The sequence below is a fragment of the Somniosus microcephalus genome, chromosome 2, assembly GCF_052327205.1.
Source record: "Somniosus microcephalus isolate GS21.2 chromosome 2, FLI_Smic_1.0, whole genome shotgun sequence".
Classification (NCBI taxonomy): Eukaryota; Metazoa; Chordata; class Chondrichthyes; order Squaliformes; family Somniosidae; genus Somniosus; species Somniosus microcephalus.
The window spans coordinates 331,018,591-331,041,778 of record NC_140988.1 but is presented as its reverse complement, the minus strand read 5'-3'; the positions used below and the strand labels follow the sequence as shown (position 1 = coordinate 331,041,778).

Sequence of the window (23,188 nt, the reverse complement as noted above, 5' to 3'; positions counted from 1 at the left end):
ACCTGCATAGGAGGTGATTGAAGCACTAAAGTTGTTCTCAGTGCCTTAGGTTAGAGACGAGAGGGGAAAAAAATTACCTATGTTCTCTCTTTTGATTGCTATCCATTAGCCGCTTACAAAAAGTGTATATGTGTGAACATTGGCTTAGGACAGAATCAAATTCAGTGGTGATGCCACCAGTGGTCAAATAACCACTCACTATCTAGATTCACACAAAGAATGGGAACTCGGGTAAGTTACTGGAAGGCTACGGCTCAGAAGAGAAGGAAGGAAGGGGAGAAAATGGGCATAAAAAAGGTGGGGAAAAAAATCAAGAGATCTGGCTGACACAGATAGCCACACAGTCCGAATCACCTGTGAAATTATCTGGTGACATCTTCAGTATTTGGGTCTTCATGGGTACATTGGATATCATAAAATGCTGAAACATCTGGCTTCCTGATGTTTCAGTGAGTAAATGCACCATGTGGTGTGATACAAGCTGGTAAATTCCTGGGCTTGATCCCTGGTGCTGAGTTCACAGACATCAGTCAGGGTGGTGATGGCGACACTATAACTGAATTGAAGGGGCTGACCTGATGAACTGATTGGCCTTTTCTTATTCCAAACTCTCTTGTGCTTTTAATTCAGATGTATTTTGATTACATATATCCTAGGTGATTCCAATACCCTCTTGCCTCTTGAACACAGATCAGTAGCCTTCAGCTTTGTCTCCTCTATAATCCTGTGAGTGATCAGCAAGCTCTTTGAACTGAGAGACTGGGAATTACAAAATTAGTTACTGTAATTCTCTTAATAAATGAAAGAACCACTGGAAATGCACTGAAAGCTCTTGAGGCTTTCAGTGCTCAACACACTGAATATTAAAACCATCATATAACTGAATGTGATTAAATGAATAATTAACTGGGTTGTGCTAATATGAATCTCCCCAACGTAGTTTTCCACTTACAATCAGAGAACGTAGACATCTGCCCATAATATTATTTGGGATTTGGCTCATCTGAGATATCAATCTCTTGGACCCACATACCATTTGGCTGAAATCCATAAATGTCACAAACTAGTGCACTTTCAGAGAAAGACAGAATCACTCACTGTATTAGTTCCATCCAATTTGGGACTGAAATAACAATTGATTGATTGATGTTGGCTGAGATTCAAACCACAGACATGCTGCCGAGGAAGATACAGAAAAGAGGCATAATGGAAGATAGACACAAGGGGCTGGATTTTATCAATGGAGGTGTGTAGGAGGCGGGACTACAACTTTTGGGGTTGTAGTCCCGCCTGCATCATCGAGTTGTGGCCAACCTACTCGATTTTCACTTGATTGACCTTGTTGAGCCCGCCCAGCAGCGGCAACAGCTGACGTCACAGATTGACATTTCATCTGTCAAGAGCTTTTGACAGATGAAATATCAGCATTTGACAGCTCTTTGAAGCTGTCAAACACTGACAATCTGTACACTAAGTTAATTACTTCCTCTCAGGATGATTTAGAGATCTCTCCAGAACAGAAAGCAGAATGCTGCAGATTTTGACAGCTCGCAGCCATTCTGCTTTCTGTGCCGGTGAGATGAGGGACTCCCGAGACCTGAAGGAAGGAAGGCTGCATTAGTAAGAAAAGGTAAGTAAAACATATTTAAACACTTTACACACACCAAACACACTTACCTCTGCACTCATGCACCCATCACTCACCTGAACACCGGACATCTCGAACCGTCCAAGCCCTTCAGCCCGATGGCCCGCCTCGCTAACTTGCCGTGGTTTGGAGCTGTCGGGAAGCCCACACTTCAGGGATAAAAATAGGGATTAGGCTAAAAACTGCCCGTTAACTACCTGTTAACAGGCAGTTAATTGGCACTAATCCCCTTCCTGCCTCGGGGAGGCAGTTCCCAGCACAGGTCGGGTACCCGCCTCCTGGGAAACGGGCATGGAGGCGGGTTGGGGGTGGGATGGGTTCGTGCCCCCCGATTTCACGATTTTAACCCCCCACACGCCTCCAATCCCCCCGCCTCAACGGCCCAATGAAATTCGAGCTCAAGGAGTCAAGGAAAATTAGAGGGCAAGTAGCTGTAGCCCGCTATCATACACCTCGAAGCGGTATGATAAAGAGTTCCACCTGTTTGCACTTCTGACCGATAATTGGTGTATGGCATGGGCAAGCCTCAAGACATACAGTTCTTCCCACAGTGTTCTGTTCACAGACATCAGTCAGGGTGGTAATGTCTATTATAGTGTCTCCGTTACCACCCTGACTGATGTCTGTGAACAGAACACAGTGGAAAGAACTATCTGTCTGTCTAAAATAAAAACAGAAAATGCTGGAAATACTCAGCAGGTCAGGCAGCATCTGTAGAGAGAGAAACAGAGTTAACGTTTCAGGTCGATGACCCTTTGTCGGAACTGGCAAAAGTTGGAGATGTAAAAGGTTTTTAAGCTAGTGTAGGGGCAGGGAGAGGGGGGAGGGGAGGAAAGAACAAAAGGCAAGGTCTGTGATAGGATGGAAGGCAGGAGAGATTAAGAGACAAAAGGGATGATGGTGCAAGGCAAAAGGAGAAGGTAATGGGACAAGTTAAGAAACAAAAGATGACTCTAGATGAAGTGTAAATGGCAATGGCAGAATGATCGACAGCTGCCATGTGAGATAGAAGAAATAAAAATGATAGGGGCAGTGGTTATGGTCTGAAATTATTGAACTTGATGTTGAGTCCAGAAGGCTGTAAAGTGCCTAATTGAAAGATGAGGTGCTGTTCCTCGAGCTTACGTTGAGTTTCATTGGAACAGTGTAAGAGGCCGAGGACAGAGAGGTCAGAGTGGGAGTGGAGCGGAGAATTAAAGTGACAGGCGACCGGAAGCTGGGGGTCACCTTTACGGACTGAACGGAGGTGTGTCTATCTGTCTGTCTCTCTCCATTTGCCCAATTCTTACATTTTACGAAGCTTCCCCCCTTAATCTCTTTCCCAATGAGAATAAATTGTACTCCTTTAGTTTCCCCTTGTAGTGCGGTTATCAAACATCTACAACCCTTTATTGTTTCCCTTTTCTAAATCCCTTCAAAAGGCCTCTATGTCTTTTTATGTCCAGCACTGAGCACTGTGCTTATAATAAATATTCCATCAATGTTCTACAACATCACTATCACTTCCTTAGATTTATAAGCTGCTAACTCCTATGCTGCTACATCCCAATAATTCAGTTTGTGAGATTCACACAATGTGATAATACTTGGACTTTGGTCAAATTGCACAATTCAGACCTTTTCCCTCATTCACTTAATTTATCCATTCTTTATATGAGATTATATTTGTTAGTTTTAACATGAATGTGAATTACAATGTTTCTCAATTTTAACTGCCATCTACCATTTATCCCTCCCCTCTCTCTAGCACGGTGTGGCTCTTCAAATTTTTGCTCCTCTTTTCAAAGCATCCAGCTTTCCCAACAAGAAAAATAAACTTGGACATTTAAACATTGCCCTTGAGATGGCACAGAAGTGAGCAACAAAGATGGGACACTGAAGGGCTGCCAACAATTTATATCGAGAGGAAATTGACTTTATTATCTTCGGAAAACTGGAGATTAACATAAGTTATATTTGTAGATTAGTAAAGAGACTGAAAAAAATGTTCCAGAGAAATATATATACGTTAATAAGAGAATTGTAGAATGGGTTACTAGGGAAGGTCATTGAAGCAGGTCTAGAGAAAATGTGGATGCATTTTTGGAGAAGAGAGGTAAGTGAGGTTGAAATCATAAAGCCTAATGGCTTTTTCATGTTCTTAAAAATTCACCTGTATTTTAAAATACTAATATAAAGGATCTGTGTGGCATTCTTGCTGATCAATGTTGAAGCCAGCAATCTCTGACCAACTGCAGGCTATGGTGTCCAACCTACAGCATTTACTCATAGCCTTGTACGAGTTGGATGCAAATTTGTACATTCAGCCACCAACTGGGACATGCTGCAGTTGCACTTCCGGTTTAATTAAGGTAATTGAATCACTGAAGTAAAATGCAGCCAACTTCTATTTGCTTTGCTGGGTAAACACCAGGTTCAAACAGCTAATCACAATATTTAGCAGTGTCTTTTATCTGAGAGCATATCTGTTAAAGAACGCAACATTGCAAATTTCTACCTTTTCCTTAAAAGCACTGCTGGTGCAAAGCCAACAAACCTGGAAAAGAGAGTCTCCCCCAACCCCACTCCACCCCACCCCACCCAACCCGTCTGCTTCTCTCCTAAAAGTAGTAACTGCAGCTGGGTGCAGTTCTATGACTGCTGGCTGGTATCTCACCCTGATGGCAATTCTTCATGCGAGTCCAGGCAGTGGGCACTGGGAGGCTTTTCAACAATGGAGGAAGTCCATAGCCAAGTCCAAAGCCATTTTCACCCAATATCCAGATAGACACACTTTCCATCACAGGTTACTGAACAGCATCTGGAGAGGGATCCCTGGCTAATTCTTTTCTCCTCCTTAGCTCAGCTTTACTGAGATCAGTATCCCAAGACATACAAAGGAACTGTATGACATTGTAGTTAAGGCGGCAGCTCTCTGGATCAATGTTGAAGCCAGCAATCTTTGACCAACTGCAAACCATGGCGTCCAACCCACAGTGTGCCTTGCAGGAGGTGTCCTAAATGCTGCCCTGGCTGAAATCAGCTAACTCAATATAGACTAAGGATTAAACTGGGTCTGAATAGCTTAGTACCATCCTTGCAGTGCAATTATCCACTAAGCTATTGAGGAAGCAATGATGTCTCACCTTTTCAATAACCAGTTAGCTTTCTAGGAGTGTAATCTTTTTATCCAGTACACCGAAAGGCTGAAATATGATATATTCCAATATTTAATGAATGTAAGACATTCCCTGTAATTGCCCTCAGATTTTCTCTCAAATAACCTGCAGTAATCACATTACAAGACACTAAAAGGGCACCAACTTCATGGGAGAGAGTTAATTTGTGAAGAGCCATGCATCATCTTCATTACAGTGACAGTACATGCAAGTGCTGTGATGATCTGTTTTTTTGGATAAGATTTACGTCATCTTTTTGGCAAACCTTCTTATTTGCAAGTGTGCAACACAGTTTCATGAATGTTCCTTTAAGCATTCTTCTGTGATTGTCAGGTATCAAGTACATCAAGCGTATTAACAACTCATACTGGTACAATTAACTATAAAAATTTCTCACTTTCACACCTCATTCAAATGGATATATACACATAATTTTTTAATGTAACAGAGTTCACAGATATAATCTATTCAAGTAACTGTTAAAAATAACTTGAATGCCACTTGTGTGGTTCATACATCCTGAGAATTCAGACTGTATCATCATCGCAACATAGGAATACACAGGACCAGAAAAGAACATTTCGGTCCATCTGGCTAGCTCCAGAGTTCAAAAGCAGAAAATACAGTCTGCTTCTTATATTCCTCAATTTATTTTCCCATTAAAATTAATGATCTTATAACTCACTCCCATTATTTAATATGCTACCAGTAAGATCATTTCAAACAATAACCATAGAATCATAGAATGGTTACAGCACGGAAGGCGGCCATTCGACCCGTTGAGCCCATTCCGGCTCTCTGCAAGAGCACTTCAGCTAGTCCCACTCCCTCGCCCTTTCCTCGTAGCCCTGCAAATTTCTTTCCTTCAGATACTTATCCAACTCTCTTTTGAAAGCCGTGATTGAATCTACCTTCACCACCTTTCAGGCTGTGAATTCCAGACCTTAACCACTCCCTGCGTAAAAAACTTTTTTCTTATGTCGCCTTTGGTTCTTTTGCCAATCACCTTAAATCTGTGTCCTCTGGTTCTCGACACTTCTGCCAATGGGAACAGTTTCCCTCTATCTAATCTGTCCAGATCCCTCATGATTTTGAACGCCTTTATCAAATCTCCTCTCAATTTTCTCTGCTCCAAGGAGAACAATCCCAGCTTCTCCAGTCTAGCAACGTAACTGAAGTCCCTCATTCCTGGAATCATTCTCGTAAATCTTTTCTGCACCTTCTCTTAGGCCTTCACACCCTTCCTAAAGTGTGGTGCCCAGAATTGGACACAGTACTCCACTTGGGGCCGAACCAGTGTTTTATACAGGTTCATCATAATTTCCACACGTTTACATACAAACATAGAAACCTAGAAGATAGGAGCAGGAGTAGGCCATTCGGCTCCTCGAGCCTGCTCCGCCATTCAATGAGATCATGGCTGATCATCAAAACTCAGTACCCTGTCCCTGCCTTCTCCCCATATCCCTTGATCCCTTTAGCCTTAAGAAATATATCTAACTCCTTCTTGAATATATTTAAGGAATTGGCCTCAACTGCCTGCTGTGGTAGAGAATTCCACAGGTTCACCACTCCCTGGGTGAAGAAATTCCTCCTCATCTCTGTCCTAAATGGCTTACCCCTTATCTTTAGACTGTGACCCCTGGTTCTGGACTCCCCCGTCATCAGGAACATCCTTCCTGCATCTAGTCTGTCTAGTCCTGGTAAAATTTTATAAGTTTCAATGAGATCCCCTCTCATTCTTCTAAACTCCAGCGAGTATAAGCCCAATCGACCCAATCTCTCCTCATACGTCATTCCTGCCATTCCAGGTATCAGTCTGGTGAATCTTCGCTGCACTCCCGCCATGGCAAGAACATCCTTCCTCAGATAAGGCAACCAAAACTGCACACAATACTCAAGGTGTGGTCTCACCAAGACAAGACATCCTTGTTCCTGTACTCAAACCCTCTCGCTACGAAGGCCAACGTACCATTTGCCTTCTTAACCGCCTGCTGCACCTGCATGCTTACCTTCAGTGACTGGTGCACAAGGACACCCAGGTCTTGCTGCACTTCCTCTTCTCCCAATCTATTGCCGTTCAGATAATAATCTGCCTTCCTGTTTTTGCCACCAAAGTGGATAACCTCGCATTTATCCACATTATACTGCATCTGCCATGCATCTGCCCAATCACCCAACCTGTCCAAATCATACTGGAGTTTCTCGGCATCCTCCTCACAGCTCACACGCCCACCCAGCTTTGTGTCGTCTGCAAACTTGGAGATTTTGCATCTAGTTCCCTCATCTAGATCATTAATATATATTGTGAATAGCTGGGGTCCCCCACTAGTCACTGCCTGCCACTCAGAAAAAGACCCGTTTATTCCAACTCTTTGCTTCCTGCCTGCCAACCAGTTCTCTATCCAAGTCAGTACCTTGCCCCCAATCCCATGTGCCTTAACTTTACACGCTAATCTCTTATGCGGGACCATATCGAAAGCCTTCTGAAAGTCCAAATACACCACATCCACTGGTTCTCCCTTATCTATTCTACCAGTTACATCCTCAAAAAATTCCAGTAGATTAGTCAAGCATGATTTACCTTTTGTAACTCCATGTTGACTTTGTCCAATCCTGTCACTGTTTTCCAAGTGCTCTGCTATTACATCTTTTATAATGGACTCTAGCATTTTCCCCACTACCGATGTCAGGCTTATCGGTCTATAATTCCCCATTTTCTCTCTACCACCTTTTTTGAACAGTGGGGTAACATTAGCTACCCTCCAATCCATGGGAACTGTGAGAGTCTATAGAATTTTGGAAGATGACCAGCAATGCCTCTACTATTTCTAGGGCCACTTCCTTAAGTACCCTAGGATGTAGATTATCAGGCCCTGGGGATTTATCAGCCTTCAATCCCGTCAATTTCCCTTACACCATTTCCCTACAAATACTGATTTCATTCAGTTCCTCCCTCTCATTGGACCCTATGTTCCCCGACATCTCTGGGAGGTTATTTGTGTCCTGCTTTGTGAAGACAGAACCAAAGTATGTATTTAATTGGTCTGCCATTTCTTTGTTCCCCATTATAAATTCCCCTGATTCTGACTGCAAGGGACCTACACTTGACTTCACCAATTTTTTTCTCTTCACATATCTATAAAAGCTTTTACACAGTCAGTTTTTATGTTCCCTGAAAGCTTACTCTCATACTCTATTTTCCCCCTCTTAATTAATCCCTTTGTCCTCCTTTGCTGAATCCTAAACTGCTCCTAATCCTCAGGTTTACTGTTTTTTCTGGCCAATTTATATGTCCTCTCCTTGGATCTTATGCTATCCCTAATTTCCCTTTTTTGTTTTATTTTTATGCCAAACCGGGATGAACAAATTCTGTAGTTCATCCATGCGATCTTTTGTGCTCTATACCGCTGTTCATGAAGCCCAGAATCCCATAAGCCTTTTTAACTGCTTTCTCAACCTGCCCTGCCACCATCAAAGATTTGTGCACACATACCCCCAAGTCTCTCTGTTTGTGCACCCACTTTAGGTTTGTACCATTTAGTTTATATGTCCTCTCCTCATTCTTTCTACCAAAATGTATCACTTCACACTTTTCTGCGTTAAATTTCATCTGTCACGTGTCCGCCCATTTCACCAGCCTGTCTATGTCTTCCTGAAGTCTATCACTCTCCTCCTCACTGTTCACTATACTTCCAAGTTTTGTGCCATCTGCAAATTTTGTAATTGTGCCCTGTACACCCAAGTCCAAGTCATTAATATATATCAAGAAAAGCAGTGGTCCTAGAACCTACACCTGGGGAACCCCACTGTGTACCTTCCTCCAGTCAGAAAAACAACCATTCACCACTACTCTCTGTTTCCTATTACTTAGCCAATTCCGTATCCATGCTGCCACTGTCCCTTTTATTCCAAGTGTTCAACTATGTGGCACTTTGTCTAACGCCTTTTGGAAATCCATGTACATTACGTCAACTGCATTACCCTCATCAACCCTCTCTGTTACCTCATCAAAGAACTCAATCAAGTTAGTTAAACATGATTTGCCTTTAACAAATCCATGCTGGCTTTCCTTAATTCATCCACACTTGTCCAAGTGATTGTCAATTTTGTCCCGGATTACAGTTTCTAAAAGCTTCCCCACGACACCCTTTCTTGAATAATGGTGTAACATTTGCAATTCTCCAGTCCTCTGGCACCACCCCCATATCTAAGGAGGATTGGAATATTCCCTCGGCATCCTAGGATGCATCCCATCCGCTCCTGGTGACTTATCTACTTTAAGTACAGCCAGCTTTTCGAATACTTCCACTTTATCAATTTTTATCCTATCAAGTATCTCCATTACCTCCTCCTTTACTATGTCTATGGCAGCATCCTCTTCTTTGGTGAAGACAGATGCAAAGTACTCCTTTATTACCGTAATATTATTTTAGAAGCTAGGAAGTACAGTACAATTAAGAATTAATGTAGGTGAGATTTTTTTAACATTACATGCCATCTAACAGCATTAAAGGAGAGTACAAGGCATTCATTCATGAAATAAAAAGACTCTAGTACTCACTATTCATAGTTAAATACAGGTGTATTTTCTATGTTTCTAATTCATTAAATAAATGATCACCTTCAAATCATCTTTGATGAATTATTCTCTCTGTGTTCCCATTAAGATGAGGTAAACCATCGCTGAAGTTTGTTTCCTTGTCAGCACCAAACGCTCCATTTCCACTTCACACATCAGTAGAACTCAACTTCGCGGCAGTTCTTGCTGAATTATCAGTAATTTTATACCAGAGACTTACGCTCACTCAGAATTGAGTAACCAAAATGCTCTCAACAGAAAATTCTTATACCCAACATGGAGACAAGATTTTCGTCCCATCAGTTTGGGCTGGATTCAAACCTTGGTGCCAGAAGGTGAAATTACATTCTTGTAGCCCACTGTACTAGTCTACGGTAATTAAAAATTTTCTTAATACACAATGATCCAGAAAGGCCTGCTTGGCTCCACAGGGCCATTTTGATCGAGAAGGCTGGATCAAGCACATCTAAGGCTCCCTTCACGACTGGCTGCTCTACCATAGCCACATACACATGGAACCAAAGCAGATGCAACAAATATCCATTCACTTCTTTTAAAAGAAAGACTTTTTTTGTTTATTTATTCATTCATGGGATGTCGGCATCGCTGGCAAAGCCAGCATTTATTGCCCGTCCCTAACTGCCCTTCAGAACGTGGTGGTGAGCCGCCTTCTTGAACCGCTGCAGCCCATGTGGTGAAGGTGCTCCCACAGTGGTGTTAGGGAGGGAGTGCCAGGATTTTGACCCAGCGACGATGAAGGAACGGCAATATATTTCCAAGTCAGGATAGTGTGTGACTTGAAGCGGAACTTGGAGGTGATGGTGTTCCCATGCACCTGCTGCCCTTGTCCTTCTAGGTGGAAGAGGTCGCGGGTTTGGGAGGTGCTGCCGAAGAAACCTTGGTGAGTTGCTGCAGTGCATCTTGTAGATGGTACACACTGCAGCCATGGTACGCCGGTGGTGCAGGGAGTGAATGTTTAAGGTGGTGGATGGGGTGCCAATCAAGCGGGCTGCTTTGTCCTGGATGGTGTCGAGCTTCTTGAATGTTGTTGGAGCTGCACTCATCCTGGCAAGTGGAGAGAATTCTATCACACTCCTGACTTGTGCCTTCCAGGTGGTGGAAAGGCTTTGGGGAGTCAGGAGATGAGTCACTTGATGTAGAATACCCAACTTCTGACCTGCTCTTGTGCCACAATATTTATGTGGCTGATCCAGTTAAGTTTCTGGTCAATGTGCTCGGTATGACTCCAGCCAGTGGAGAGTTTTCCCCCATGGTCATCAATTTTACTAGGGCCCCTTGGTGTCACACTCAGTCAAATGCTGCCTTGATGTCAAGGGCAGTCACTCTCAACTCACCTCTGGAATTCAGCTCCTTTGCCCATGTTTGGACCAAGACTGTAATGAGGTCTGGAGCCGCATAGTCCTGGCAGAACCCAAACCTAGCATCGGTGAGCAGGTTATTGACCTTTATATAGCACCTTTAACAGCCTCAGGACACCCCCAAAGCGCTTTACAGCCAATGATGTACTTTTGAAGCGTAGTCACTGTTATAATGTAGGATGTGTGACAGCCAATTTGCACACAGCAAGGTCCCACAAACAGCAATATGATAATGACCAGCTAATCTGTTTATCGTGATGATGGTCGAGAGCAATGTTCCTGCTAATTTTTTTTGCCTGCGCGGCTGATTCAAATTACCGTGTATGTGCGGTTTTTGCCGTCAGAACGCCATTGAGCGGCCTACGTGGGAGCTGCAGCTCAATGGGAACATTGGTTGAGAGATAAATATTGGCCAGGGCACCAGGGAGAATTCCCCCACTTCGAAATCGTGCCATGGGATCTTTTACGTCCACCTGAGAGGGCAGATGGGGCCTCGGTTTAACATCTCATTCAAAAAATGGCACCTCTGACAGTAATGCACTGGAAAGTCAGTCTGGATTTTGTGCTCAAGTCTCTGGAGTGGGACTTGAACCCACGACCTTCTGACTCAGAGGAGAGAGTGCTACCCACTGAGCCACAGCTGAATCTGCACTTCCTCCAATCTAATTCCTTCTGTCTACTGGGGAAACAAAATCAGATTAAATAACTGCACTGACAAACTTCTCCATTCTGTAAGAAAGCATGACCTTATTTTCCCGTGAAACACATCAACTGTCCCTTTCATTCTCATAATAGTTGCCAATTCACTATCACCTGTTTTGCGCAACCACTGATGTCATATTTCACCCCATTATCATAGAATTATAGAACAGTACAACACTGAAGGAGGCCATTCAGCCCATCGAGTCTGCGCCGGCTCTTTTGAAGAGCAATCCAGTTAGTCTCACTCCACCGCTCTACCCCTACAATTTTTTCTCCTTCAAGTATTTATTTAATTCCCTTTTGAAGGCTACTATTGAATCTGTATCCACCACCCTATCAGGCAGGGTATTCCGAATCCTAACCACTCATTGTGTAAAAAGGTTTTTCCTCATGTCGTCTCTGGTTCTTTTGCCAATCACCTTAACTCTGGGCCCTCTCGTTATTGGCCCTTCAGCCACTGGAAACAGATTCTCTTTATTGACTATATATAAACCCTTCATGATTTTAAACATCTCTATCAACTCTCCTCTTAGCTATCTCTGCTATAAAGGAGAACAATCCCAGCTCCTCCACGTAATGGTAATCCCCCATTCCTGGAACCATTCTAGTGAATCTCTTCTGTACCCTGTCCAAAGCCTTCACAGCCTTCCTAAAATGTGGTGCCCAGCTGGGGCCGAACTAGTGCTTTATACAGGTTTAGCATAACTTCCTGGCTTTTATACGCTAAGCCTCTGTTTATAAAGCCCAGGATCCCATATGCTTTATTAACTGCTTTGTTAACCTGTCCTGCCACCTTCAAAGATTTGTGCACAAGCACCCCCAGGTCGGTCTCTTCATTAAACCAAGTAAGGTGGACATATAAGATTCTGAAGTACTATTTGAAAAAGTACAGGGAACCCTGTGGATGCCCTGGCCAATATTACCCCCTCAACCAACACCATCAAAAAAAGTCTAACTGGTGTTTGTGGGACCTTGCTGTGTACAAACTGTCTGCTGCGTACAAACTGTCTGCTGCATTAGTCTACATAACATCAGTGATCGCATTTCAAAAGTAATTAATTAGCTGCAAAGCACTTGGGGAATTCCCAGGACATGATAAGGTGCTATCTAAAAGTTATTTATTTTATGTAGTAAAAACAAACAAGACCAAATTAATTTAATTGCGCATTATGAATCATCAACAGCCAACAAATATCGTGCCACACCAACATTTCGATTTCCAACACCAATAAAATTGCGGGAGCATTCCGAGAACGGTGCTTTTGTTGAGATTAAATTCAATTAAACAGGTGGACAGTCAGTTTGCATCTTCTTGCATTAGTAAAGCAATATTTGGACATGCTAACTTACTTAGGTTCAGTTCTTTGAAATCAGGGCGATTGGCCGAGGCACACAGCTGGTAGAAGATATGGTAGTTACGTTCGTCTTCTGCCTAATGAAGACAAAAATCAAAAATGGTTTCTCTTGGTCAGATTCCCCCTTTTTAAATAACAACAGAAAACGCTGGAAAAACTCAGCAGGCCAGGCAACGTCCGTGGAGAGAGAAACAGAGTTAACGTTTCGGGTCAAAACCCTTCTACAGAACTGAGAAAAAAGGCAGGAAATGAAAAGATTAAAAGGCAGTTTGGGGGCTGGGAAATGGGGGAGGGGATGAAAGAAGAGACATTAAGAGATATTCAAGGTGAGACGAGATAGTAATAGGACAGGTAAAGAAACAAACAATGGCTCTAGATGAAGTGTGAAACGCGCCAACAGAGTGAAAGACAGTTGCCATGTGGGAGAGAGAGAGAAAAAGGAAAAGTCACAAACCAAAGGTGTGAATAAAAAATATAAAAATATAATAGGGGCCGAGGTTATGATCTGAAATCGTTGAACTCGATATTGAGTCCGGAAGGCTGTAAAGTGCCTAATCGGAAGATGAGGTGCTGTTCCTCGAGTTTACGCTGAGCTTCCGTGAAACAATGCAAGAGGCCGCAGACGGTGAGGTCTGAGTGGGAATGGAGCGGTGAATTGAAATGACAGGCGACCGGAAGCTCGGGGTCACCCTTACGGACTGAACGGAGGTGTTCCGCAAAGCGGTCACCTTTTTAAAAGATTTCTTTCCTCCCCTTCCCATGCTTCATCCCTGTTGGATAGAGGAGATCGGTGACCTGTTTCTGGGATGCTGACAATGCCACTCTGAAAACAGCTAAGAATTATTCAGCAGAAGCCCAAGCTAACTTTATCTCCGTTTTGCTTTCTTCCTCTTCACAAAGAGTTAGCTGACTCTTGCATTGCATTTTCCAGAGGCACACCTGCGATCAAAACTCAGTTAAGCTGTGCCCCTTCACTCTAGGAGGAATGTGTTGGACTCCAATGTACTCTCTCACTAGGCTTCAATGGTTCACTTCTCTTTTTATTGATGCATCACTTTTTTTTTTTAATGAAAATTTATGTTCATGAATTTGAGGATTGTTAGAACTCAAACTGTTCCAAGGTATTTGCTGGACTGCTGTCCTCTCCAAAGGGACGACAATTCAACTTTAAATAATAAAAAGGAATCTGGTTACAGTAGATCCTATTTAATTGCATAATATTTGTGATGGTAAAAAGTAACATAAAAACTGCAAAGCGATTGTAAAATGATTGTAAAGTGTAACTCATTAGAGGTCAAGTGCTTTGGGTGTTCAGATTATGAATTTAAAATGCTATGTACTTAATTAGTTTGAGTAAGGACGTGCATTTGGCAACTACCCTTCCTCCTTTCAATCTCTGTGCAATGTACCCTCCAGCTAGCTTGTTAATTGTGCTCTGTCAGCAGTCACTAGAAGGTCAGCGTACGAGTCCAGAGTGACTCGTTACCCGACTTTTTTTTCTTGTTTCTTGCTTACGTGGTCTCTAATTTCCATCTCATTCTAATGATAGAGTTGAGATTAGAAACTCACTAATGAGGGTTCTGGGCATGTACCCACTCCTCACTGCATTGTGGCACAGCATCATCCCACTGCAGTTAGGCAGCTTAAAAAGAAAAACAAGAAATCCGATATCAATAGAAGTTAAATGGTCCCAGCAATTCCCAATCATATAAGCAGAGTCGGCCAGTAATCAGTGTTCTTGTAAATCGGCCCACAATCATTTTGGACCAATTATTATACTTGTTAAATTGAAATACATCAGGCAAGTGACTTGGAGTGATAATGATACACTAATTGGTATTGCAGATGATGAATGCCATTCATAGTTGTCACTAGACTCATTAAATGTACTACGACCAAAAAATTATAGTCGTCATTCCACATGGCCTAATATACTGCAATTAAAAAGTGTAACACTTTGCTTCCCCATAAAAGGTGGAAAAGTGTCAGTTTCATACTATTGGAAACAAAGGTTACACATGGGACTGACTGGATTGCTCTACAGAGAGCCGGCGCGGGCTCGATGGGCCAAATGGCCTCCTTCTGCGCCGCTATGACTCTATAATGCTCATCAAGAGTGAAACTACTCTATTATCTCTATGTCGTAGAGCAGTTTCACTCTCTACACTGAGCAGTGTGGCTAAACTCTGCCTCCGTTAGTATGAAACCGATTCTTCCTCAACCTGTAGAGGTAACAGAAAGCAGATAAACATGCAGGACAAAAAACAGAAAAAAGTAGGGGGGGGCGGGGGGAAACTAAGCTGAGTGTCACTGGTATGCTTTACCTTAATGCTATGTGAAGCTTTGGGATTTTAGATTATTTAACAAAGGGGGAATTTCAGCTAATTTATATTTGAATATTGCTGTTCGGTTAAATTCAGCTTTTGGGAATGTGGATTAGAATTCAACACATTATGAATTTGGACCAATCGAAGTGTGTATTTTTGTATTTCTCGTATACCACATCAGATTGATACAATAAGATTCATCAACACACCCAGGGAGTAATTTGTGTGTAATATATTGGAGTGGCTTCAATTATGCCAGCAAAGCTCACCCCACAAAGGGTGGTAGTCAGTTGACTGGCAGCTCAACTGGCCAATCCCTGACCATGGAGAGCTAGAAAACAGTCAGAGATCAAGTTTTTATCTCGATGACCCTTCGTCAGTGTTACGTCCGTGTATAATAAGAAACGGACTGCAGAGAACGGTACAACAGGTGTTTACTCAACGTGGTTCAAACTGCAACTGAACTGTACAGATTACTACTCAGCGTTATATACAGGTGTGGTCACTGCCGGTACTACAGTATACATGAGCTGTACAAAGTAGTTCCCCCCTTAAAGGTACATACATTACAATTCCTCCCCTTTTAGATTAACAGTACCATAACACTCATTTAACAATTAAATATCAAACTAATTACAATTAACACTTTTAACATGCAACATTAGCTGAAAATAGTCTATTTATAAATTCAGTCTTTGGGGAGGCTTCCTGATCCTTTCTGGGTAGCGCCTTTCCCGAGTGTCTTGCTCTTGGTGCGGAGGCGATTCTGGCCCCCTGTCGTCGGTTGGTTCATCAGCTTCCGATGCTACTGTTTCTGGGGTAGATGTGACCTGTACGTCAGGTTCATCACCAGGTACGTATGGGCGAGGCATGGGGTTGACTTCTTCCTGTGACTCTAGGATCTGGTCAGCATGGCGTCGCACGATGCTCTCCCCAACGTCCACTGTGTACATTAGTGGGCCCTGCTGTGTGCATATCGTTCCTGGCTGCCATTTTTCTGTTCGGTAGTCGCGGGCCAAGACTGGTTGCCCTACATTGAAAATCCTTGTTGGCTTCTCATGGATGTGCTGGAATTGCTTACTCTCAACATCTCTTCATACGTTTGGTCTGAGCAAATCCAGGCGAGATCTTAACCTTCGGTTAAAGAACATCATGGCTGGGCCTGGTTGGTGACTGCATGTGTCGCATTCCGGTAGGCGAACAGGAAATTGTCCACCTTGTGCTGCAGCGGAATGTTGTCATTGTACATAGCCTTTATTGCCTTCTTAAAGGTTTGTACGAACCTCTCAGCCAATCCATTTGTGGCTGGATGATACGGGGCGGATGTGTAATGCCTTACCCCATTCTTTTTCAAGAACCTCCAGAACTCTTCGGACACAAACTGTGGTCCGTTGTCGGAGCAAATCTGTTCTGGCAAGCCATTCCTGGCAAAAATGGTCCGTAGGACAGCAATAGTTTTCCCTGTGGTGGTGGAGGACATTTTGATGACCTCAGGCCAGTTCGAGTGCGCATCCACGGCTATTAAAAACATTGAGTCAATGAATGGACCAGCAAAATCAATATGCACCCGTTGCCATGGAGAAGAGGGCCACTCCCATGGGTGTAGAGGGGCCTGTTGTGGTGGTGCATTTTGGACTTTCTGGCATCCGGAGCAGCTCTTGGTCAGGTCCTCGATTTGTTTATCGATTCCCGGCCACACATAAGCCCTGGCTAGGCTTTTCATTTTTACCCCTCCCAGATGACCCTCATGAAGCTCATTGAGCACTCTATCCCTTAACTTGGGTGGATTTACCACTCGGGATCCACACATCAAGGTCCCCCGGCACACAGCTGTTCTCTCCTTGTCGAGAATGCTGGCAACAGTGAGTCGCCATGTGCTGGCCATCCCTTCACCGTCAAATCATATACCCGAGACAGTGTCGGGTCATTTCGGGTTTCCTTTTCGATACAAGCGTTAGTTACCGGTAGGTATTCAACTATAGTCGAATGGAATATTTCGACAGGATCCACTGCTGGTGCTTCCTCCACAGTAGGCAGTGGCAGGCGTGATAGCCCATCAGCATTTCCATACTGTTTCGTGCCCTTATATTCAATCTCATAGTGGTGCGCCCCTAGAAAAAGTGACCATCTTTGTAGTCGTTGCGCAGTCATCACTGGAACGCCCTTCTTCGGATTAAAAATGGAGACAAGAGGTTGGTGATCAGTCAGCAAGGTGAATTTCTGCCCGTGCAGATAGTGATTGAACTTTTTCACTCCCCACACTAGGCTGAGGGCCTCCGTCAATCTGGGCGTAGTTACGCTCGGCTGAGGTTAGTGATCGTGACGCGAAGGCTATTGGCCTCTCTGAGCCGTCCCGAGAATTTGTGCGACAGCACCGCTCCAATGCCATAGGGTGACGCATCACATGCCAACTGAATTGGTAATGCTGGGTTGTAATGGGCCAATACCTCTTTCGACGTGATTAGTGTTTTGCTCTTCTAGAAAGCTCGTCTACATTCGTCACTCCACTTCCATGGCACCCCAGTTTGCAGTAGGGTGTTCAGTGGGTGTAGTATTGTAGACAAATTTGGCAAGAACTTATGGTAGTAGTTTACCAGCCCGAGGAACGACCTCAGTTGTGACACATTTTCCGGTGCTGGAGCCTTGACTACTGCCTCAATCTTCTCTGGGGACTTATGTAACCCCTCTATCGATAACGTGGCCACAATACGAGATTTGTTTTCTAAAAAACTCGCATTTGGGGCGGTTAGCTCAGAGCCCATATTCCTGCAATCTAGTGAGCACCTGCTCCAGGTTGGCAAGGTGATCACTGTCATTTTCGCCCGTGACCAGGATGTCATCCAAATAACACTGGGTCCCTGGGAGCCCTTGTAGGACTTGTTCCATTGCCCTCTGCCAAATAGCCGGAGCTGATGCTACCCCGAATACCAGCCGGTTGTATTGGTAGAGACCTTTATGGGTGTTGATTGTGAGGTATTTTTTTGATGCTTCTTCTACCTCCATTTGCAGATACGCCTGGGCCAGATCAATCTTAGTGAAGCGTTTCCCTCCAGATAGCGAGGCGAAAATATCTTCAATCCACGGAAGTGGATATTGTACGGTGTGAAGGACCGGGTTCACTGTTACCTTAAAGTCCCCACAGATGCGAACCTTCCTTGGTTCCCCAGGTGTGCTGCTCAACGACTTTTTCATCACAGGGACGATGGGTGTAGCCCACTCACTCCAGTCTACCTTGGACAGTACACCTGAACGTTCCAGACACTCCAGCTCTGCTTCGACGGCTGGGCGGATCGCATAAGGTACCGGTCTGGCCTTGAAAAATTTTGGGCTTGCGTTTTCTTCCAATTTTAATCGTCGCTGTCATGCCTTTTAGTGTTCCGAGTCCTTGCTGGAACACTTCTTTCGTGTCAGTTAGGATCTTTGACAGTCGCCCAGGTGTGACGTCGTCATCCTTTTTGTCAGCCAGTCAGTGCCTGTATGGAATGCCAATCCAGTTGTATTTTCCGCATCCATTCACGTCCCAGTAATGGTGGTCCTCCATCTTGCAATACATACAGGTCTAGTTTTAGTGTTTCCTTACCGTTATATATAACGGTCACCCTTATTTTTCCTTTGGGATAGACTTTTTGCCCCGTGTACGTCTTCAAAATAATTTTTGTGTCTCTCAAGGGTATGTGTGAGAACAGCCACTCGTAGTCCCGTCGGTTTATGACTGTTAGAGCTGATCCTGTGTCCAATTCCATTTTTACCTGGACTCCTGCTATCTTGAGAGTGACCCAAATGGTTCGGTGATCCTCCGTTGTGATCATATTATGTAGTTTCAGACAACTCAGTTCCCTGCTTTCGGAGTCATTATCACTCTTTTGTTCGTCTGAACTATTCGCCGTTATCTTATGTACCTTCTTGTACTTCCCTTTGGTCGGTTTCTTATTGCTGGTTTTCTTTCTCGACCTGCAGACTCGTGCTATGTGTCCTACTTTTCCACACTGTCTGCACACTTTGTCTTTGAACCAGCAATCATTCTGGTCGTGTGTTGTTCTGCCGCAGCGATAGCACTTCTCTGTTCTATATGACATTTCGTTTGTGCCATATTCTTGCGGTCTCTGTTGTATCTCTGCAGCGCCCCGTGCTGCTGCTTTATATGATACCGCAATGCTGAAAGCCTTTTCCAGCGTAAGGTCCTTTTCAGATAAAAGCCGTTTCTGGGTTCCTTCACTTTGAAGCCCACACACAAACTTGTCCCTTAAGGTATCTGCCAGTCCCGCTCCAGACTGGCAGTGTTTCGATAGTTTGCGCAGTTCTGTTAAATAATCAGCATTGCTTTCATCCTTATGCTGGTTACGTTTGTGAAACTTGAATCTTTCTGCTATCAGCAGCGGTGTGGGGTTTAAATGTTCCTTTAGTATCGTTACTATGTCTTCAAAACTCTTTTCCATTGGCTTCGTTGGGGTTACTAGATTTCGTAATAAACCATACGTCTTTGCACCCATTAAATTTAACAATACCGACGCTTTCTTGTCATCTAACACCTCATTTGTCTTGCAGTACACCTCTATTCGTTCGACATATGTAGTCCAATCTTCGACTTCATTGTCAAATGCGGTGATACTGCCACTCTTCGGCATTTTGGGTGTGGTTTAAAATGGCGTCTCCCAATGGCTTAAAATGGCGTCTCCCGCGCTTTCCTTCCTCCCCCGCTGCTGCTGACGCCGCTCCTGGCGGTCCTCGTGGAAATGGCGGCGCCTCGCGGGTTTCTGCGCGTCTCTCTCTCCAACGCTGTTCGGCCCCTGAACACCGGCTGCGCCCTATGCGCTCTGCCCTCTCTCTCTCTCCCCGTCAACGCTGCTCGGCCCTTTGCTGTGCCGCTCGGTCGGCTCTAGCCCGCCGCCGTCCGGGAAGGGTCTGCGCACTACCTGTTGCCAGCCCGTTTCGCTGGACCACCTCGACTGGAAAGCCAAGCCTGGCTCTCGACAGCCTCCCCCGCAATTCTCGAGTCTCTGCTGGATGACTGGGCGGTTGCCCGTGGTTGACGCCCGAGTCTCTGGCCTTGACCTCCAATCCACTGATCTCCAGGAACGAATCCCCGGGGAGGTGATACAGAGTTGCAGGTAGGTTCGAACGTGCCTCGTCGCCAATGTTACGTCCGTGTATAATAAGAAACGGACTGCAGAGAACGGTACAACAGGTGTTTACTCAACGTGGTTCAAACTGCAACTGAACTGTACAGATTACTACTCAGCGTTATATACAGGTGTGATCACTGCCGGTACTACAGTATACATGAGCTGTACAAAGTAGTTCCCCCCTTAAAGGTACATACATTACAGTCAGAACTGGAAAAAGTTGGAGATCTAATAGGTTTTTAAGTCTGTAGGGGTAGGGAAAGCAGGGAGAGGAGGAAAGAACAAAACCTGTCTGGTTAAAGTTGTTAGTGGAAAGGGTGAGGTTTAACAGTTGTTCCATCCCCTGTCCCTTTAAAGAGAATAATCAAAAGTTGTTTTGCTGTGCTTTGGATGACCCAATAAATTCTATTGCAAACATCTGTACTAACCTGGAAAACCACTCTGGACTTCTCTAGCAGGTAGGTTCGCATATTGGCACCAATTATGTAATATCGTCGGTCAAAGCCAATTTGGATGTATTTCCCAAAGCGACTGCTGTTATCATTCCTTGTCGTTTTAGCATTACCAATGGCCTGTTGGAGAACAAAGAAAATAAGGAATGATTATAACCTGGTTGTGGTAAAGAAAATATGGAGCAGGAAATGGCCATTTAGTTATTCCATTTTCAGATTGCCACTATCCATTTCTGGTCTTCTGCTCTCCACAGACAACATCCACACTCCCAAAAACACCATAGGTATAGAATGGGCCGGATATTCCGATCCCTACGGGTGTGTACGTGCTGTGTACACACCCGTCGGGATACCGGAAATGCCGGTTTCAGGCATGCCAAGCGCATGCACTGAAAACCGGCATTTCCGATCTGTCAAGAATGCTCTTGACAGATCGGACGCCTGCCCTGGAGAAGGGCCTCTGTGGGTGGAGAGTTCCGCTTTCTGCAGAATCTCCGCCCACAGAAAACCCTTAGAAATCTTACGCCTGGTAAAAGCAGGCATAAGGCATAAGGCCTGTTTTTACCAGCATAAGAGATGAAAAAGGTTTTTTTTTTTAAATTTCACTCATTTATCATTTAAAAATACTTTTAAAAAAAGGAAGTTTATTTTTAGCCCTGTAAAAAAACTTTAATTATTTTTTTCAAAAAATTAAATTTGTTTAAAATATTTAATTTATTGTAATTTCAACTCATTTTTAAAATGTGATTTTTTAAAATTTATTTGAAGTTTTACTATGTTTTGGGGGTGATCTCCATTCATATATTTGACAGGTATTCCTGTCAAATGTATGAAGGGAGATTCCCTTCTCTGATTGGCTCCCCATGGCCCACATGATCCCAGGGACACTGTGAACTACCTGCGCCTCTGGGATATGTGGGCCCTGCACACCGGCAGTTTGGAGAGGCCCAGCAGTGGAACTGTGCGCCTCCCGGGAGCCCTCAGGTAAGGGTGCAGATTTTTCCAAATCGCAGCCCTCCGCCCACAGGAGGCCTGCGATCGGAATATCTGGGCCATTATTTATCTTTGATTGTTTGCCTTTCTTGGCAATTCCAGTAGCTTAGCATACATTATCTGCTGTACAGACTTTAAATATCTCTCAGTATTTTTCCCTTACAGCCCTCAATAACATTCCTAATCAGCTATTTATCCAGCTCTTTTCCAAAGACACTTAATCTCACACTAATGAGGTTTGACCTCAATTGGGTTCCACATTTGTTTTCTTGAGATACAGCAGGTACTGTTCCTGAATAATCAATAACCCAATTAATGGCCCCAAAATTCGGGTCTCCATGGGTGAGTACGCACAGGGCACTCACCCGTAAGCCCAATGGAAGTGCCGGTTTCCTGCATGCACGGGAAACCGGCACTTCCGTTCCCCTGAAAGAAGGGGTTCAGTGGTCGAACGCGTGTGCAGGAGAGGCAGCGCGTGTGCATTGAACTTACCCTCCCGGAGAAACCAGCAAAAAAAAAAGTAAGTCTCCAGGAGTTACACTTTTACAAAGCAGGCGCAAGGCCTGCTTTTAACAAGGTAAGTGGTGAATTCATTAAAATTAAAACATTTTTTCCACAGGTTTATTATTTTTAATTAAAGAAAGGTAAGTTTATTTTTAGCCCCGTTAGAAAATGTAATTAATTTTTTTTTAAATTTAAATTATTGTTTAAAATAGTTATTTCATGTAATTTATAGTTTATTTTAAAAATGTGATTTAAAAAAAAATGTATTTGAAGATTTAGTGATGTTTTGGGGCTTATAGTATTTATAGGTTTGACAGGTCTTCTTGTCAAACTTATGAATGAAGCATTCCCTGCTACCATTGGCTCTCCATGGCCCACGTGATCCCAGGGGACACACTGAACTAACTGCGCCCCTGGGATACGCAAGCACTGTGCGCTGGCAGTTGGAGGAGGCCCAGGATCGGAATCCCACGCAGGCCCACAGCTCAACGGCCGGCGCGCTAGGTAAGTGCAGGTCGGGGGCTTGCACCCGCGGGAAGCCCCCGACCCGAATTTCTGGGCCATTACAGAGGCTATCAGAAGGGAAGAAGAGAATGAGGAACTGAAGATACAGCAAAAACTAATCAAGAAACCAAGATTAGAAAGAAGAAAAAATAGAAGTGCTAAAAAACAAAACATGATTTTTTAGATCCATATTCTCTTAAAATGTTGCTTATTAATTTGGTAACATCTTACTGATCACTGAAGGTTTGGTAACTGTTAAGTCTGTGAGTTGTTCAAGTAATTAATACTCAGACTTAATCAGTAACAATAAAACAGGTCTTTACTGGTTGGAGGTAGGGACTACACTGAATACAAGATTACTGCACAGTGCTTATATACCGGTGTGTTCACCCCCGGTATTACGTCTACAGCAGCCTGAGAAAGTAGTACATCTCTTAAGGTGGAACAGGCTTAAGCTCTCT

General features: G+C 43.9%; 1 protein-coding gene across 3 annotated transcripts in view; it reads right to left on the bottom strand.

Moving 5' to 3' along the window:
• The window catches only part of myo5b (myosin VB), a 360,722-nt gene that overhangs the window by 167,764 nt on the left and 169,770 nt on the right, over window positions 1-23,188 (bottom strand). For all 3 annotated transcript variants that reach the window (XM_085974944.1, XM_085974932.1, XM_085974939.1), the window contains 2 exons: window positions 20,703-20,846; window positions 12,820-12,901 (listed from right to left, as the gene is read on the bottom strand). In XM_085974944.1, the coding sequence (XP_085831070.1) occupies window positions 12,820-12,901; window positions 20,703-20,846 (226 nt within the window). The remainder of the gene's footprint in view (window positions 1-12,819; window positions 12,902-20,702; window positions 20,847-23,188) is intronic.